Source organism: Gaeumannomyces tritici, assembly GCF_000145635.1.
Source record: "Gaeumannomyces tritici R3-111a-1 unplaced genomic scaffold supercont2.2, whole genome shotgun sequence".
In the NCBI taxonomy this organism is placed as follows: Eukaryota; Fungi; Ascomycota; class Sordariomycetes; order Magnaporthales; family Magnaporthaceae; genus Gaeumannomyces; species Gaeumannomyces tritici.
The window spans coordinates 1,192,146-1,209,780 of record NW_008804546.1 but is presented as its reverse complement, the minus strand read 5'-3'; the positions used below and the strand labels follow the sequence as shown (position 1 = coordinate 1,209,780).

The 17,635-nt window shown below is 59.8% G+C and overlaps 6 protein-coding genes across 8 annotated transcripts in view; 4 read left to right on the top strand and 2 right to left on the bottom strand.

Moving 5' to 3' along the window:
• Window positions 1-2,095, top strand: part of GGTG_02930 — a 6,000-nt gene extending 3,905 nt beyond the window's left edge. Inside the window, exons 6-8 of one of the 2 annotated variants that reach the window (XM_009220707.1) lie at window positions 94-212; window positions 288-485; window positions 558-2,095. In XM_009220707.1, the coding sequence (XP_009218971.1) occupies window positions 94-212; window positions 288-485; window positions 558-1,379 (1,139 nt within the window). In that variant the 3' untranslated portion in view covers window positions 1,380-2,095. The remainder of the gene's footprint in view (window positions 1-93; window positions 213-287; window positions 486-557) is intronic. The other variant, XM_009220708.1, reaches the window with a different exon arrangement.
• An 858-nt stretch (window positions 2,096-2,953) lies between these two features.
• GGTG_02929 (hypothetical protein) lies at window positions 2,954-7,260 on the top strand. Its single transcript, XM_009220706.1, has 2 exons — window positions 2,954-5,609; window positions 5,674-7,260. The coding sequence occupies exon 1, from the start codon at window positions 3,335-3,337 to the stop codon at window positions 5,363-5,365; it is 2,031 nt and encodes a 676-aa protein (XP_009218970.1). The 5' UTR covers window positions 2,954-3,334; the 3' UTR covers window positions 5,366-5,609; window positions 5,674-7,260.
• On the bottom strand, window positions 5,650-9,319 carry GGTG_02928. Of its 2 annotated transcripts, XM_009220704.1 has the most exons (3): window positions 8,048-9,319; window positions 7,970-7,972; window positions 5,650-7,763 (listed from the first exon to the last, which is right to left on the bottom strand). In XM_009220704.1, exons 1-3 carry the CDS (start codon window positions 8,182-8,184, stop codon window positions 5,810-5,812), a joined length of 2,094 nt encoding a protein of 697 aa, XP_009218968.1. In that variant the 5' UTR covers window positions 8,185-9,319; the 3' UTR covers window positions 5,650-5,809. The 2 variants fall into 2 exon arrangements, with proteins under 2 accessions (XP_009218968.1, XP_009218969.1); XM_009220705.1 differs by lacking the exon at window positions 7,970-7,972 and having other exon boundaries at window positions 5,650-7,964.
• A 1,732-nt stretch (window positions 9,320-11,051) lies between these two features.
• GGTG_02927 (hypothetical protein) lies at window positions 11,052-11,433 on the top strand (the record flags this gene model as incomplete). The annotated part of the gene is made up of 2 exons (XM_009220703.1): window positions 11,052-11,217; window positions 11,288-11,433. The coding sequence occupies 2 exons, from the start codon at window positions 11,052-11,054 to the stop codon at window positions 11,431-11,433; spliced, it is 312 nt and encodes a 103-aa protein (XP_009218967.1).
• A 986-nt stretch (window positions 11,434-12,419) lies between these two features.
• Window positions 12,420-16,405, bottom strand: GGTG_02926 (aflatoxin efflux pump). Its single transcript, XM_009220702.1, has 2 exons — window positions 14,670-16,405; window positions 12,420-14,592 (listed from the first exon to the last, which is right to left on the bottom strand). Exons 1-2 carry the CDS (start codon window positions 15,140-15,142, stop codon window positions 12,744-12,746), a joined length of 2,322 nt encoding a protein of 773 aa, XP_009218966.1. The 5' UTR covers window positions 15,143-16,405; the 3' UTR covers window positions 12,420-12,743.
• On the top strand, window positions 15,793-16,986 carry GGTG_02925 (hypothetical protein; the record flags this gene model as incomplete). The annotated part of the gene is made up of 3 exons (XM_009220701.1): window positions 15,793-15,982; window positions 16,510-16,631; window positions 16,729-16,986. 3 exons carry the CDS (start codon window positions 15,793-15,795, stop codon window positions 16,984-16,986), a joined length of 570 nt encoding a protein of 189 aa, XP_009218965.1.
• Window positions 16,987-17,635: the final 649 nt, after the last annotated feature.

Below are 17,635 nucleotides of genomic sequence, written 5' to 3'. Positions count from 1 at the left end.
CCCCGACCCCCCCCCCCCCCCCCCACCTTTGAGATCTCGCGACCAGCGCCTCTATTCTACAACCAACCCGACATGTGCTAACTAGCATCACAGGTGGCATGCGAGAGGACGACGATATCCGGGTGGACAACGTGATCTGCCGCACGCCGGCACGGAACGCCCAGAACCTCGAGCTTGTCAAGTCGGAGATCCTGGAGATGGTTGACCGCGTGGTACGTTGGCTACGTGTGGGCCCCTTGATGCTATTGGAGGTGAATTCGCCCAAACTGACCTGAATGATGTTTAAGGACTCGGAGTTCACCTCGCAGATTGTCAACGTCGACCGCCTCTACCACCGCCAGCTTCTCACACGTCTCAACGAGATTGAGGGCCTGGAGAAGAAATGGAACTGTAAAATCGTCTTCCCCAGTACCGAGCAGGCCAGCGATGAGGTGACCGTCACAGGTCCGCAGTGGCAGGTGCCGCAGTGCGTTGACGAATTCTTGGTACGCTCAGCTCAGCTACCCTTGTCCAACTCTATTTGGCTCCAGAATTAGATCGGCTAACTCAGTTTCTAGGGCATGGTCTCGGATAATCATGAGCTTGTGTTGGCTCAAACGCCATCCTTGATGAAATATCTCGAGTCTCTCGACTTCTCGGCCGACCTCGTGGGCAAGCTGAAGAGCCAGCATGAGGTCGAGGTGACAGTCCACACCAACAAGGATGAGCTCACCGAGGATGGCGAGCCGACCGTGACCCTCCTGTGGACCTTTACTCGCAACAACGCCGGCGGCCTGCGCGACGCCATCGAATTCCTTCAGAACCAGTTTGTGACCAGCGGCGTCGAGGCCGCCGTGATCAAGGGCGCGATCCCACGCCCCAAGTCCGACACATTCGAAGAGTCGCTCCCATTCTTCGACTCCAAGCTTCTCCAGCACGCGCCGACGCCCGTGGCCACCGACTCGCCTACCAAGGTTGCGTTCGGTGACGAGGCGGCGCGCGAGCGCAGCACCATCTTTGACCGGCTTCGTAAGCCCGGCAGCATGTCCAGCATTTCCTCATTTCTCGACCGCCGCAAGAACAGCTCGCACTCGGGCGTTAACTCGTTCTTCAAGGGGTCGAGCAACGTCTCCAAGTCGTCGCTCATCTCGATCGAGTCGACGCGCAGCTTCAACGCCGACCGGAACCCGTGGAACGACAGCGGGGTCAACCTCGCTGACGAGGACCAGCCGTGGTCCGCCCGCGCGTTCGGCAACGGCATGGACCACAAACTCATGGTCCCCCAGCCTGGCGACATGACGCCTCGCCACAATACCCGGCACTCCGGCGACAGCGGACGGCCATCCACTTCTCATTCTACACATTCAGGATACCCCGGCCCCATTGGGCCATTCCGTTAGATTCTCTCCTCTTTAGAAGCTCCACGCGACGAAAATACCCGGCTGGATATACCCTGGCGTAAAATACCCCGGTAGTGTTACCGTGCATTTCTTTCCCGGTTTGTTTCCCACCTGTTTCTCTGGCTTTATCTTCCTTGCTTTAGTTTCCTCATGTTATCTGATGTTTCGCTATCTGTGGCCTGAATGTTCATGTTACTGGGCGTCGTCACCGTTTTCCCACCTATCGTCGTTGCGTTTCCTCGTCTTCCACCCATCCCTCTCTCATCATTTTTACCGTGTGTTTTGCCGTCCAGATCATCCGCATTCATTCATACCCGCCTCTCCCACAAGTTAGCGATGTACTCATCACGATTAACGTACGCTCCTTTTATACCATATGATTTGATGCTGAGCGCAACAAAAGTGAATAAAGTAACGTGTCAGCCACTTTTGCTCGCCTTTGTTTGCTCTTCCGTCGTCATTACCCTATCCCACCCTGTTACTACTGTCATGCGAAGCGGGGACCACGGGGGAACCAGATTGCAAGCGGGCCATGGGTTTTGTATCTACCTGGTTTCTGCTGATTCTGCCAGGTTGAGGAGGCTACATGAGATTTTCACACAAAATTGCGGGCGCGAGGTTCAGCACGAGCAAATACACCCCGATATTGATTCACGCCTCAGGACGATACCGTCTCCCCAGCACGCAAGTTAGGTTACCCAAGTAGGCAGGTAAGTCCCCAACTCTTTGTCGACGCCGACAGGTGACGGAAAGTTCAGCCGCTGAATACCGCTGAGGAGAGTAGATACCTTGCAGCCAGATAGGCAGCCGGCTTACCTGCATACAGCGCAGCAAGGCTCCAGCTGGTGTTCTTCGTGCAACCAATGTCGAACGGCTGTAGACGTGCGTATGTGGAGCGAGGGGGCGGGGAGCGGGGAGCGGGGTCCCATCAGCCGCCGCCGCAGCACACATGGTGACAGGCACCTAGGCGAGGTGGGCACGACATTGCTGTGCCATCAACTGGCGGGGTGGCGGTTCACAATCAGGTTAGCCCCGTCAAGCAAACGTCTTACTGGCGATGAAGGGTGACGGCTGTCCGTTGGCTATGGAATGACGGACCGGCAAGGGTGGCTTCGGGAGGTTCCGGCGAAGGGAGGCTCGGTGTAGGGTAGGGGGTCGAGGTACCAAGGTACCGACTTGGTCAGCTCTTTTCTTGATTGCCTGCTTGGTCCTCTCCTTTGTCTTCGATGTGTTGTACTACCCTGGTTCTAGTTTCCCTCACAATTCATTTGTATAACACGGTTCTCGAATCGAAGCCTACCCAGCAATAAAGCAATTATCGTTTGTTGCTTTTCCCAAGCTCGAGGTCGGCCCTGCTGGCTGGCCAGATAGGGTTAATTCCCGTCAATCATAGCACAGCCCGTCGTTACACCTAGCCTGGCCTCTCTCCGCGTGGGGCATCGCAACCGTGGGCTCCATGGCTCAGCACGATTATTGCTACACCGGGCCAATCATGACGAGCGCTCGACGGGGGACCGAGAACGTGCGGCAGCCAAGGCGCAGGCGCAGGCGAGGGGACAGTGTTGCGCCCGCTCCTTCCCATCGCATTGCCATGGGGTGTCAGCGAGCTGCATCTTGTTCGACCTGCTGTGTCAATTCAAATGTTCTTTTTTTTCTTTGGACTTCCAATGTATTCGAACTCATCGTTTCAATATCATTGATCTTTGGCGTCCGTTTTGTGACCCCTGAGACCCCTAAAAACGCCCGATCAGCCGTTGCAACGGGTAGACAGACAGGCAGCCTTTTTCCTCCTCGTCCGACTCGGCACTAATCTTGACGCGCGTCGGTCGAGCGTTCTCACTTCCGACACCAGGCAGAAGTTTTGACAATTGCTGCTGCCTCCAGCGAGCGAACTCACCCGCCATTGCCCGCATATTTGTGCCTCGACTGCCGCCCCTCCTGTCGCATCTGGCACCATGGCCGAAGTGGAGGAGACTCAATTTTCGACCCTTGCCGAGCGCATTGCTGCGCTAAACAGGCAGAAGAACTTCCAATCCCCGTCCACAACCGCAGGAAAGCGACCGCCGCCTCCGCCTCCGCCGAATCGCCCCGTTTCTCAAGCTGGAGGGGGCCAGCTGCCGCCTCCCGCCAGGCCTGATGCCGTCTTGCAGAGGAGCCCGACTGTGCCTGCGCGGCCGGCTCCCAAGAATGGCGCCCCGCCGCTCCCCCGCCGGAGCACCGCTCAGGTGGCCGATGACATGTCGCCGCCGCTGCCAGGCCGCGGCCTAGCCCCTCCGCTGCCCACCCGCCGACCCTCGCACCCATCACAGGCCTCGCAGTCCCCGTCGGTCTCCCAGCAGGCCTCGCCTGCCTTGCCGCCCCGCAAGGCCTCGTTCCAGCGGCCCAATGGACGCAGGAACTCCAACGAGTCCGACGTCTCGTACGTCTCCACAATATCCAACTTTTCACTCGGCCATGCGCCATCGGCCGATCAGACACCGTCCGCAAGGAGGCTCCCGCCCGCCCTGGATCAAGCCAACTTGCCGCCCCTGCCCCCAACCAGGCGTGAGACGGAATCCAGAGCGAGGGAGGCCGCGGCGAACGGCGCAGCCAACGGCAAGGCATCTCTGCGATCAAAAACACCCATCAGCGAGCCACCCGCGAGGCCATCGCTTCCCCCGAGGCTGCCGTCGAGGCCAGCGAGATCTCCAGCCGTGGAGCCGGTGCAGGAGTCCGCTCCTGTGCTGCCCAGGAGGCTGCCTCCGCGCCCGACGAGCTTCGACCCTCCCGTCCCGGCACGGCCAAAGGTGCCAAATGTCAACGTACAGCAGCATGTCCCTGATGATGCCCCGCCACCTGTCCCTCTGGCGTCCAGGCCCACGGACGCGCAGATAGAGGCTGCCATATCGAGCCGCACCGCTACTCCCCAAGTACAGCCGCCTGCAGTCATCGATGACTGTTTGATTTGCCGCGACTTTTCGCAGCCGGACGCCGTGGCCGCACAATACCCTCTCCATGCGCTCCCGCGCCACAACGTGGCGAACTATTTGGCACAGGTCCTGTGCGGGCCCTTCTCGACTCTTACTGACAAGGCACGCGCTATCTTCACCTGGTGCCATCACAACATTCGTTACGACGTCGAGGGCCTCTTCGGCAACTGCATCCCGCGCGGACTGACCCCTGACCAGACGATCCTTTCGGGCAAAGCGGTATGCGAAGGGTATGCCAAAGTCTACCAAAACATCTCTCAGCGGGCCGGGCTCGAGTGTGTGGTTGTTGGCGGCCATGGGAAAGGGTACGGGTTCCACCAACCAAAGGCCGGCGAGGCCCCTCCGCCGAGAGACCCGACAGGGCATGCGTGGAATGCCGTGCGACTCGACGATGGCAGCTGGAAGCTTCTGGACGCCTGCTGGGGAGCTGGCCATCTCGGCGACAACCAGGCATACAACCAAAAGTTCGACCCGCTCCAGTTCACGATGAGCAACGAGCTGTTTGGGCTCAGCCACTTCCCGTCAGACTCGCGCCAGTTCTTCCGCGAGGACGGCCGCGTCCCCACCTGGGAGGAGTACGTCATGGGCCCGGTGCGCGGCGAGAAGCCGACGTGGTACAACGACGGCCACGACGAGGGCCTGTCGGAGCACACGGTGGCCCCGGCCGAGAAGCACATAGCGGTCCAGGCGGCCGGCACCGACTACGTGCGGTTCCAGTTTTCCCACCTCTGCGAGCACTGGAAGGGCGAGGTCCACGGCAAGGGCAAGCCGCGGCTGCTGGCGCTCAAGGTCAACGGCCGCGGCGGCCGGGGCGAGGAGTTTTTGCCACTCGACACGGACGGCTACTGGTGGTGGATCGACGTCCCGGCCTGCGACCTGGGTAACCCCGGCCAAAATGTGTCCGTGTTCGCCCTCAACACGCTCGGCGACGCCCACGTCACAAAGGACGAGTTCCTGAGGAATAAGGGCAGGATCGGCACGGGCTGGTCGGGCATCGCGGGCTGGGAGCTAGTTTGAGAGCATAGAGGGGGTAGTCACAAATCCAAACGAAAGAAAGAATATACCGAGCAGAATATCGACACAAAAGAGAGGGGGGGTATAAATAATAGAGGAACCAAAGGAGGGTTATAAGAGAAGAGATGGCAGAATACAAGGCCTCCCGGGTTTGGCGTCTGTTCACGACTTTGGCAGTTATTTCATATTTCTGGGTACAATACTTGGTGTCATGGGATCTGAGCGTTATCTTGAGCAGCGATGGAATGTGAGTGAACCAACGCATACCACAGTGCCTGAGAACAAGTTGATCGCTAATTTCCACGCTTCAGATTCAGGGGTAGTCTAATGCTATACATGGTTTATATATTCACACAAAAGCTCAAACTCCAGACTCCACAAGCCAGCCGTTCCTCGCCATGCCGCCTTCGAAATCAAAACCCACCCATCCCGAGCCAAGCCTCTCAGCTAGGTACTCATGTCCCCAGATCTCATCATGGCCAGCGTCTCCCACATGTCGGGGATGCCTCCGAGGCCCGTCAGCGACCTCGGCACCTCGTGGAACGGCCAACGGTTCTGCGCCACCTTGGAGCCGACCTCGCGAATGAGGTCGTGCAGCGCGGGGCCGTCCCAGAGCCCCTCGCGCGTCGTGGCCTCGCGCAGTATCTTCAGGGCCTTTTGGCGCACGGCCGGGTCCTGGGCGCTGGTGGCGGCGAGATAGACGGGCCAGAGCATGCCCGAGTCGTATATGAACCACCTCCCGCTTGGGTTGATGGCGCCCCCCTGCTGCTTGATCGCATTCCCCGTCTGCACTATGACACTTGCCACCTCCACCATCTGCGCCAGGCTGGCCTGTGACCTGTGGCTGGCGCCCCCGCCGCTATCGCGTCTCCCGTTCGCGGTGGCATCGATGCCGCCGAGGAGCTCGCCCGACATGAGAGCCGGATCGAGCTCCCACATCTCCCCCGACGGGCTCGAGCCCAGGCCGAAGCCGCCATCGAGGCCGACGTCCGACATGAGCAGGCGGCTAAAGTCGCCGACGATGGCGTCGTCCTGGTCCTCAAGCCCCGTCATGCCGTCGATGAAGACGTTGGCGGTGAGAACCTGCAGGAGGTCCAGGTGCAGCGACATGTGCTCGGGTGTGGCCGGGGCCGGGCCGGCAGGGCCGGCAGCAAAGCGGTCGAGCAGGCTGGCCAGGCGGCTGGAGCGACGGCGCAGGGCGGCCTGCTGCTCGTGCTGGTAGGGATCTGACCAGAAGCCGTGGTCGGCCCAGCGGCCATTCGTCTCAGACATGCGCGCAATGACGTCGCGCAGGTGGCTGCTGATGTGGGCGTGCGCCTCCGGCAGGGACTCGAAGGAGTCGCGCGTGTCCGGGGGGAAGGTCAGGGAGCCGTCGTCGAGACGGCGTCGAGAGTAAGCGCGCAGGGCGAGGGAGGGCTGCACGCCCGAGGCGAAAAGTGCAGCGCTGCATTCAAGGCGGCAAAAGATGCGGATTATCTCGCGCATGTCCCGGGAGGCCTCGGGGTGTTGCGTATGTGACGAGGGCGTGGATGACTGCTGCTGCTGTGGCTGCGGGGACGGAGGAGAGGGCGAGGGGTGGCGGGAGGGCGGCATACTACCGCTGAGATCGGCGTCGTTGGCGAGAAAGTCAAAGGCCTCAGGGACCAGCGACTCGAGAATCCGCAGGCCGTTTGTCAGGTGAGTGAGCGCCGCGGTGTGGTCGGCCCGCAGCATCTCGAGGCAGATGAAGGACAAACAGCAGATGAGGGTCACCTGGATACTCTCGGGGCTCGACGGGCACGCATGCCTGGCAAGAAGCGCGATGCTCTTGTTGTACTGCTGAATGGTGAACAGCTCGAGCTCCTCACTGGACTCGTCCCCCGCTGCTGCCGCCGCCGCTGCTGCTGCTGCTGCTGCTGTCCCGGTTCCCCCGGGACCCACGGCCTCGTCGCTCCGATGCCAGTTGTTGCCAGGAGACTGCTGGTACACCTGGTAGGCTGAGCCCAGGGCTATCAGGGCATGCTTGACGGCGCCCTCGCGGTGGGCAAGTCGGGGCGCGATGGTGGCCCAAAAGTACACGGTGCCGTAGTCGGACGTGTGCCCTCCGGCAAGCACGCACGGAGGAGGGGAGTCGGCCGGGCACGAGATGGCGGCGCGGAACGAGTGGAAGAAGCGCCTCTCCTGTTCAGTTCCGCCAATGTCGGCAGCGATGGGCCGCAGCGAGCGCAGGTTGGAGTTCCACTGGTAGGCACGCAGAAACTCCTGGCGCGCCAGCTCCATGTTGCGCTGCGTCTCCTCGACCCTGCTGGCCGAGAGCACCCGGCTTGGAGAGCGCGTGCTGTCGTAGCCATCGCAGACCCGGCCCGTTGACGTGCAGCGCTGGCAGGCGGGTTTTCCCTCGTCGCACTTGACACGTCGGATTCTGGCGATTGGTCAGCTTTTGCCCCTTTTTGTCCTACTTCTCGATTCTTTGCCGCCTTTAGTCGATATGATTGTCTTTCTATCCCCTTCTATATCTTTTCATTTGCTCCGACAAGGATTTGTTATCCATCTCGGGGTTTGCTCGACTTCCCGTCGTCGTCTCGAAGGGGGGTTCCCGATTCATCGGTCCCATCCCAAAACACTTACTTGCTGAGGACTTCTTGTTAGCTCCGGAATATGAAACTACACAATGCAGCTTTCTTCCTTGGTATGTCTTATTCTTACCAAGTGATGCAGCCGGTGCGAACTTTGGGCTTTGATGCCCTTGTCCGACGCTTAACATCTGTACTTTCTCCAGGACTGTTGGCTGACGACTCCGAGTTGGAGTCGGTAGGCGACTGTCCCCTAGATGGCTTATTCATGGCCGAACTCGGTGTGACGAGAAGTGTGCAGGCGTGTCGTCGGCGAGGCGAGAGGAGATGCGGCGTTGACTACTTGTGGTGGCTTGTATATAAGGTGGGAAGAAAGGAAACCTATGCGGCAACCGCAACTCCAAACAGTGACGGCCTTTCGGAGTGAATAGGGAAAACGAGCTCGATGGTCCCTTTTATCAAGCCACCTTTGAGGACCAGGCGGGCAAGGGACACGAAGCTGTATTAATCAGGAAAATGGCCGAGATGCCGTTGCCTCGAGTTTGCCATGCTGCTCTGACATGACAGCCGCAGATACGTACCGATCTCACCTTTCATAGTCTGGCCAATATCAGGTGCCCGCCTCAGCAAAAGGCGTTTCTACATGCCGAAAATCGCCCTGCCACGCCGCCACCTTCGTGGGCTATCCTGGGACCATGCCAAGGGGCGTTCGTGAACCCTCTTCTTTTTTTTGACTGTTGCCTGGCTAGGACCTTGCGATCTGTGTGACAGGGGTCCGGTGTGGAGGGGAGGATAGGCGGATGGGAGGGGTGCGCATGGGATGAAGGCTTCGGGAAACAGGGGATAGGGGTGGAACAATGACGACAGAGAATTTGGCATGGGTAGGGCATGGGAGAGAGGGAGGGAGACAGTGTGCGTAGAGTCTGGTCTTCTTAGGAGATACGGGCTGGGGATAGCGGCGGTAGTCGGCAGGTGGACTAGGGTGGCTGGTAAGGGCACCCAATGGAGCTTCTCTGAAGGAGGAGCAGCAGGAGTGTCTGGTGCTAACGTCATGGCGAGGGCGTCGTGGGAGTGGTGTGTGTGTTTCTTTCTTTGGCGAGGGAGAGCGCAAGGGATAGGCGATACCGGCAAGCCCAGTGCGCTGGGAGTCCCACCGCTTCGCGCTTTCTTCCCTGTTGAACCATGTTCCAAGCACGGCGGGGTCCGGGCGAATATGGGCGGGAGGAGCATCGGGCGCTGAGCCGCTCCTTCCTGATTTGTTAGTCGTTTCCCTTTGTTTCCTTTTCTGTTTATCATTATTTAATTTTTATTTCTTTATTTTTGCCCTTGGGGATTTTGGGGGCAGTCAGCTCCTTACTAAGACCACATGGCACAGGGCAGGAGCAGACAGGCGCGACCTCCATCAGCTCTCGTCTCTGATTTGCTCGCAGACCCGAATTGGGCCTTGGGGTATCGCCCCTGCCCACCCAGATATTCTTGGCCACATCCTGACAATTTACCTCCAGGTACACATCAAATTTACCAGGCTGTTACTGTCTGTGGCCTACCCACCAATGCGGACCTGTGGGTAGCGATGCTACCGTTACCTGTGAGCGTGGAATCCCAAGAAGGACCGAGACAACGCGGGGATGTGCGGGAGCCCACGGCCGATTTCCATAGCTAAATGATCCTCCAGCTTGGCTACTCAAGGTTCAGAGACCAGATGTCATGATGGGGGTAGGCAAGGGCTGGAGCGGAGACCTACTGGATGTGGAAGAAGAAAAAGAGAAACAAACAAAAATGACGAGCATTTCTATTCCCCTTGGTCGACTTGCCCTTGTCCACTTCTCAGGTAGCTCGACGCAAGAGAGAAAATATAGTGGAGACTGGGGACTCGAATTGAAGGAGCAGGGATGCCATCACATGTACGTACCTGTCAGGGGACGCTGCTAGACTTTTCCGCCTTTTGGACATGCGGCTTTTGGTATTTTATCGGCTGGATGGGCAGCAAGGAGCGGCCTGCAGCCGTCCAGTCCGTGCACCCAACAGAGTGAAGATGGATAGGCGCATGTCAGATCCTTGCATGAGGCGCGAGGAGTTGGCTCGGCGTCAGGTACGTCCACTCAGCCCTCCAACGTCACTCGAAGCGCTGAGCTGGGGCATTGAGGTCAACAGCATACGATGCCTACGATGGAGGACGCCTTCTTTCATGTATTTTCTGTAACATGTAGCAGAGAGCTGCTAAAGAGAATGAAGGGGGGTTTGCTAGTACATACTGCCCCTCGATAGAATACAACAAACCCAATCGAGCAGAGCATGTGGCAAGCAGGAGTATCGCTGCCATCCGGGCTCAAACCCCGGCTGAACCACCAGGAGTCCGAATCCGGAATAGCGTCCAGGCTGCCAAATAACTTTGATTGTTTCTCCACCCCGCTGACCCAGCCCCCACTCTGGTTCCTGTCTTGGGTTTTTCTATCCTATTCTTCATTTTTCCTCGCCATTGCTTTTACTCAATGTCTCTGGGACGCCGAGGCGGCATGCGCTGTACCGACAAAGCAGGCCTGGCTGGAACCACTCGGGGTGTGTACCAGCGGCACCGCCTCGCACAACACACCGCCCACGCCCCATCACCACCTACTGTACCTACCTTACCTCGCTACCCCCCCTTGAGCAAGTGCCGCACTATCCGCGACTGCCACCTAGCGACGGGGTGGCTGAGGGGCGATCCCGCTATGCCCGGACCTGGGTCTGCTCATGGGGTGCGTGTCTCTGTCAGATCACTGGCCTAAAAGACCAACGCTGACCTCCGCGCACACCTCCAAGTGCGTTATTCTCACACAGCGTGGTATTCCGTGGGGAGGACTCCGGGCATGCGGACCATCTCGGACGCCTGCGGACCATCTGCGGACGAATGCTCCAGGAATCGTTGACAGCCCGCCCGCCTGTCCTGGACCTCTTTTGCTGGTGGGCTGGCATGGTCATGTTTTCCACTCACTTGTCCTTTCCGGAGACCCCGGTGCTGCCGGGGGCTCATTGGCAGATGCTCGGAGGTGTAAACCGGCAAGCAAATGAATGGCAAGGAAGTGAAGATGCTGGCTGCCTCCAAGGCATCTTGATAACTCATCCTCGGCACCGCCCATGGCCCTAGCATGGATGCCATGGCCCGGACGAATCGGGGCTTCCCGGGGGTATTTTCTTTGGGCTGGGTGAGCGATGATGCCCCACAGAGCGCCCGTTGGATGTCGCCTCACCTCGCCCAGGCCCAAGTCCACGATGGGGGCATTACACGCGCGCTTGCTGTTGGGAAGACCAAGGCTGCGATTGGTCTGTTCGTCTATCTTAAACCCATCGACGGACTAGCAACGTTGAAACACCAGCCCATCAACAAACATAGCCGCCAATCAGGCACAGGCTCTCGCACCCGCACAGCCGCGGGGACCGGTGGAGAGAAGTCCCTGCCGTAAGATGACGGAGGCGGATGGGACGGGGCAGGTTGGAGATGCCAAGTGGACGGGTGGTGGTGGCCTGTCGCATCCCTGACGCACCCGCAAAACAAGCTTAACGGGGCTTCCGTTAGCAGCCAATCACACGACCGCCCTCGTAAACCAACCGCACGCCATCCGCAGGGCACCACCGGTCCAGCCCTACGGTGCCGTGGTCTTGGCTCAGCACCACCTTCCCTCGCCTTCTACCTCACACCGTCAGCACTATCACCGACAACACTTGGGGAGCTGCGTCAACGCCTTCGCCTCGAGCAATCTTACCATACTGAGCAAGAGGCTCAGCCTTTTCATCGCCGGCTTTCCCCTGAAGTCACTAAACGGGCTACATAGCCTCCTGACCCTTTCAGCCCTCAGCAAGTTGACCATTTCCCAGCACGCCGGATCGACTGATCCGGGAACATTGTGTTTGCATTGCCTCTAGCGACATGCAGCATGTCCTGGCCTACCGGACTACCAAAACTGGGAGGAAGGAGTGTGAGTATCCAAAGCACAATGGCTGGCTAGCCGCCATCGGCCAGCCCTACCCGCTTGCTGTCCATCAATCTCGTTTTATTACTCGGCCACCCTGCATCGTGCGACACCCTGGCTATCTCGAAGTCACTCAACCATTCAACTTTCTCCGTGGCTGCCATCTTTGCCGGTAGTGCCGCTCTGTGGGGCAATAAAGCCGTCGTCCAAGTCGCATCTCGCGAGCCACCTGCCCTGCCGAGGCTGCCACGCGGGCCCCCTCCAGATTCTTGCTACAACCATGTGTGGGGGCGATTCGACCCTGTGTCCATCTCCACGCTAAGCGTTACTCTTGATTGGTCCTAAAACGAACATTCGTTCTAAATAGGCGAGTATCTAAAGCTGGCGGCATTACGGCCATGAGGGCCCTTGCCCTCTTTACCGGATCACCACCCCCCTCTCTTTCCTCACGCCCTCGATAGGGCGCCCCACCGAAGGCAACGAGGCGCTCTCGTGATGGGCCATTGCCATGGCCTAGACACTCCTGGGTGTTTGACCATTCAAGAATGGAGTCTGGGCCATGCTAATTTTGTTGCCTGCTCTCGGGCTATTTTGGACCAATGCACCCTGCGGAGTATCATTTCTCTCGTGGACCCGGCCCCATATTCTCATGGTACCGATGCAGCCACTCGATATCGCCTCGTGGGTGTTCTTCATATTAGGTAGGTACCCTAGGTAGGTAGTTTGTGAAAAAGCAAGAACACGCTGGTGTGCATTCTATTTACATGGATCATGACCAAAACAGTAAGCAGGATATGCCTCCCAAGCAAGACACGCCGCCCAATCATTGCCTGATGGGACTCAGTTGTATCTCTTCCTTCCCCATCCCCTGGCCATCATCTAGGAGGACACCGGGGCTTTGCCGCCACGAAGCATGTCGATGGAACGCTTCGCTACTAGCCAGAATTTACGAGGGCCCGTGGGCTTGTCTTCTTCCTGCGTCGCCTTCGGGCCGGCTTCGACGTCAGCACTCCCACCAGCAGCCAAGACCGCGGGCTGGGGCTGTTGGGAAGTAAGGCCGAGTCGGTCGGGCTGGGCGGGTTTGGGCGGCATCGCTTTGTCGTCGGGCTGCTTCGACCCGTTGACCTCTCTGGCGTCGACCATCACAGCACCCTCTGCATCTACGAGCGTGGAGCACCGGGCGCAGAACACGCTGTGACGCATGGGCGGAGGGGTCCAGATCTCGTCGCCGCTCGTCTCGGCTGCCGCGGCGGCGGCGTCATTCTGCACAGCACCTGCGGGCGCCGCCGTTGGCCTTGGCGTTGTGGTTGCCGCCGCCGCCGCCGCCGCCGCGTCGTTCGCGGCCCGTTGGGCCATGCTCTCGCTGCTGGAGATGCGGACGGCACCCCTCGGCACTCCCGACTCCCGCTTCTCCGGACCGGCAGCTCCGGCGGCGGGGCCACCGGGGGCGCCCTTGGGCTTCTTGATGCTCCTCCACTCCATGAAGCAAGCCGAGACGAGGGCGCCAAAGGTGAGCCCCATGGCGGCGAGGAAGATCTTGGTGCAGGCAAAGTTGTAGGCGTTGGCGATGATGGGCACGACCTCGGGCGGCACGGTGCGCAGCAGGGCCGTGATGCCGCCCCTGACGATCTTCTGCGGGTCGAGGCCGTTGACGCCCGCGAGCTCGCCGACGAGCAGGTTGCTGAGGATGGCCTGGCCGACCGAGGTGAAGACGGCGCCGCCGAGCTGTTGGGCGAAGAAGTTGATGGCGATGCCCGTCGAGACGTCAGCCATGGGCAGCACCGTCTGCACAGCCAGCCCCGCCGTCTGCATGCCGAAGCCGAGGCCGAAGCCGGTCAGGAACTGGTAGGCGATCCAGTGCGACGGTGATGTGTGCGGCTGGAAGGTGCTCATCAGGCCCGTGCCGATAGCCATGATGCAGGGCGCTAGGATCATGGAGGGGACGTAATAGCCGATCTTTTGCGTCGCGATGCCCGAGATCATACTCGAGATGACGAGGCTCAGCACCAGGGGCAGCGTGTAGATGCCGGACTGGAGCGGGCTGACGCCCTGGGCGGTCTGGAACCAGATGGGGATGAAGTAGATGCACATGAGCATGGCGCCGGCGATGAAGAAGGTGAAGAGGGTCCCAAAGTAGACGCTGCGCTGCATGATGACATGCGGTGGGATGGTGGCCGTCTCGGGCTTGAGCACCTGCACGGCCCCGAAGCTGAACATTAGGACGCCGAAGATGACGAAGAGCGCGATGACGATAGGGTTGCTCCACGCGTAGACCGAGCCGCCCCACTGCAGGGCCAGCAGCAGGGACACGATGGCGGGGACGAGGAACATGGTGCCGATGGGGTCGAGGCGCTTGATGTGCGTCATGACGGGCACTGAGGGCACCTCGGGCTGTGGCGGGTTCCACCAGAGCAGCATGGCGATGAAGCTCACGGCGCCGATGGGGAGGTTCATCCAGAAGCACCACCGCCAGCTCAGGGCGCCGGTGAAGGCGCCGCCGATGAGCGGGCCCATGACGGAGGCGATGCCGAAGACGAGGCCGAACAGGCCCTGGAACATGGGCCGCCTGTGCAGGGGGACGATCATGAACATCAGCATGCAGCCGGTGAAGATGCCGGCCGAGGCCATGCCGGCTATGGCGCGGCCCACGATGAAGACGACAGAGCTGGGGGCCGCGCCGCAGATTGCAGAGCCTGCCTCGAACACGATGATGCATATAAGGAAGATCCTGAACATGGCATGTTAGTCGAGGCACTCCTGGAAAGTAGCACGCACACCCCAGTCAGGGTGGGGGAGCACACATACCACTTTGTTGGGTAGAACTTGTACACGCGGCCAAACAGGAGCTGCGAGGCCGCCGTAGTCAGCATGTAGGCCGAGGCATACCAGCCGACGTCGCCGAGGCTCTTGAACTCGTCGGTGATCCTGGGGATGGCGGTGGCGAGGATGGTCCGGTCCAGGGCGACCAGGAACAGGGCGAGGAAGTTGCAGAACATGATGGTCCAGAACTTCAAGCTCCTGGGGTCGTAGAGATCGCTTCCGGGAGGACCACCGGCGCCGGCGGCCGGCGCCGGCAGCTGCTGCTGCGACCCGTCGGCGGCGGGCTGCTGTCCCCTAACCGGCGTCAGATTCTCGACATCGCTCTCGGCGCCTGGCGCTGACGATGCCGAGGTCTCGCCCATCTCTACGTCGTCCTTTTCCCTTCCCCGGTACAATGATGACGACTGGTGGCTGGCCAGGGTTGTTGACGACCGGGACTTGTGTTTTGAGGAAAACATGGCGGGCGGTTCTGCCGAGAGCAGGGTGTATCTGTGGTACGTATATAATATCGAACGACGACGGGACGGTGCAGCGCTCAGGCCAGAATGGATTAATTAAAGGATACGACAAGCAAAGGTAAAAGAGATGAGAGAACAAGGCGTGGGCGGCGGCAAACAACGCCCTGTCCGCGTTTGCGTCCGTGTTCTGGCACGGCGGCCTGCGTCCCGCGACGTCTTTCGACAAGTGCCGTCTGATGTTTACAGGGGGCAAGGCTTCTTCTGACTGGGGGGAACTGTGAGGTATCCCAGATGCAGATTTGGCCGTAGGAGGAAACGCGCCGACGCCACCAAATTAACGGTCTGGAGGCAGGACGGTCAAAGAGGGCCCAGGAACGCGGGTATTGGAAGCCAGAGGAGAGGGAGCATATAAGAAAGAAAGCGGCAGTGGACAGCAGGAGGTAGGGAGCAGCAGCAGCAGCAGCATCATCAAGGCAGCATCGAAGGGCTGACCGGGCTTCTGGCTCAAGTCCGTGCCGGCGACCCAGGGGCCTAGGAGCCGACCTATCGGCCTCTATGAGCTGGCCGACCACCGACAGGCCTGCTGGTCATGTTTCCCAGACGGGGAATCCTTCTTTCCACAAGGGGGTCCATCCGTCGTTCAAGCCACGATGCATTCTGCGTCGTTCCGAGCTAGCAGCCTGCCACGGGCGCGCGGGCGTGCCGCGGGCGAGGGCAGCACGAGGAGGAAAGGGGAAAAGGCTGTGAGGGCGGTGGGTGCGGTGGGGAGTGGTGGGCTTGCTTGCGTTGGTGTGGAAGTTGTCATCGACTCAGCCCTCACCATGCGCCGAGCTGCCGCCTGTATGTATCTATGACACGCATGACTTCGGGCAGACAGGCGACATAATATTGAATCTCGACAGCGCCGACGGGCTGGGGGGAATGCAATGGCAGCGCTTCCCCATCGGAGCTGCGAGATATCGAGACGTTGGGGAGAGTAGCGTCCGTCCCAATCGGGGCTAGCGCGGCGATACCGACAGGGACCTCTCGGGTGCCAGAGCAGCTCTCCCGGTCCCGAGCTCGAGGCCAGGCAACCGAGCCTTCTCCTCGCACCCCCTCTTTTTGTTCCCTTGTGCTGGCACCAGCTGGGCAGCAAAAAGTGGTGTGGTGACGGCAGACGGGCGGGCCGGCAGTGAATGGCAATGGGTGGCGGGAAAGGGCGATTGACTGTGTGTGGGATCTGGTTGGCAGGAACGATGGGGGGAGCACAGCACGCGGCACAGCTGTTGTAGTCTTGGATTGACGGCATGGTCGATTGACGGCATGGTTGAGCGCGCATGCACTTGCCGTTGTGAGATGGGCGGAGCGATTCTGACCTCGTTTTCCAGGCAGAAAGAAGCGGGACGCAAATACGCACTCCCTCCTCCAGACCAACCGGCAGCCAGCCAGAGAGCAAGCAAGCAAGCAAACCCCGTCCCCTCTGGTCGCATCCAACGACGCACCGAGCCGCGTTCTAGGCTCGCTGCCCCTTTCGCCGTCCCATCTTTTTTGCCCTTTGCCAAAAAGCCGCCGTCCAATGCTGCGCTGCTTGGACCTGGCATTGACAGATTCCTGCTAAACTGCGGCTCGCGCAAAGACAGCAAGCAGTACCCAGCAACCGCAGCACCACCACCGTTGCGGGAATGACGCATGGCTGCAAGCGACACCCGCAGCCTGCCCCTAACCTAAGCAAAAGAAAGCTGCTGCCACCACCACCGCCTGTCGTCTGCCACGAACGGTGCATGCCCGGCCAGCAGCGCTTGGTCGTGCCCATGTCGCTCGTCGATTGGGATCACCTCCTATCAGAGCGGCCAATTCCCCAATAGAGTCCTCTCCACCTCCCTTCTCCTCCTCCCCACACGGCCCCAGCAGCTAGTCGACCCGACCGTTTGCTGTTGACTTTGTTTTGCATTGCCTCCTTTTGCTTTTATTTGATTTTAAATCGATTTCTTTTAATCGTTTTTATTCCCGCGCCCGCAGGCACCTTGCTTATCTGGCGCCCTCAGCCGGGCGGGGCGATTGACAGCTCACGCGACAAAGAGACAAGGAAAGAGGAGAGAAAAAAAAAGGGTAGAGCAAGAGTCCCGAGGTCAGACGGCCGAGGGCGCCACGCAACGCACCCCAGACGCAGGCATTCTGCGGGCTGTCCTGTTGGCGCACAAAGCGCAACCAACGGCGGGCAGGACCAGACAGAAAAAGCAAAACAGAAGAAAGAAAACAAGTAAAGTTCGAGAAGGAAGGAAGCTTCCTTTTGTGAACACACAAGGCATCTTCCCTGCCAAATTGAGGCATTGGATGCGTCCGGAGAATCTTTCTTTTTGACAAGCAGACGCGTGCCAAGGCCAGTCAGACCTCTCGGATGCGCCAGAGCCTGCCCACGTCCGAGACCTAGCGGCTCTTTGTGCCTGGCCCGAGCTCGACATCGCCTCGCCGCATGTCAAAGAGCTGGCACTGCTGGTAGCACCAGGGGTGGTT

What these genes read in the sequence shown, in the direction of transcription:
- GGTG_02929 (XM_009220706.1), top strand. Translation starts at nt 3,335, where the DNA reads ATGGCCGAAGTGGAGGAGACTCAATTTTCGACCCTTGCCGAGCGCATT.
- GGTG_02926 (XM_009220702.1), bottom strand. Translation starts at nt 15,142, where the DNA reads ATGTTTTCCTCAAAACACAAGTCCCGGTCGTCAACAACCCTGGCCAGC. An exon ending in AAGTTCTACCCAACAAAGTG is followed by an intron (nt 14,593 to 14,669) that starts GTATGTGTGCTC and finishes TGCCATGTTCAG; the next exon opens with GATCTTCCTTATATGCATCA.
- GGTG_02928 (XM_009220704.1), bottom strand. Translation starts at nt 8,184, where the DNA reads ATGAATAAGCCATCTAGGGGACAGTCGCCTACCGACTCCAACTCGGAG.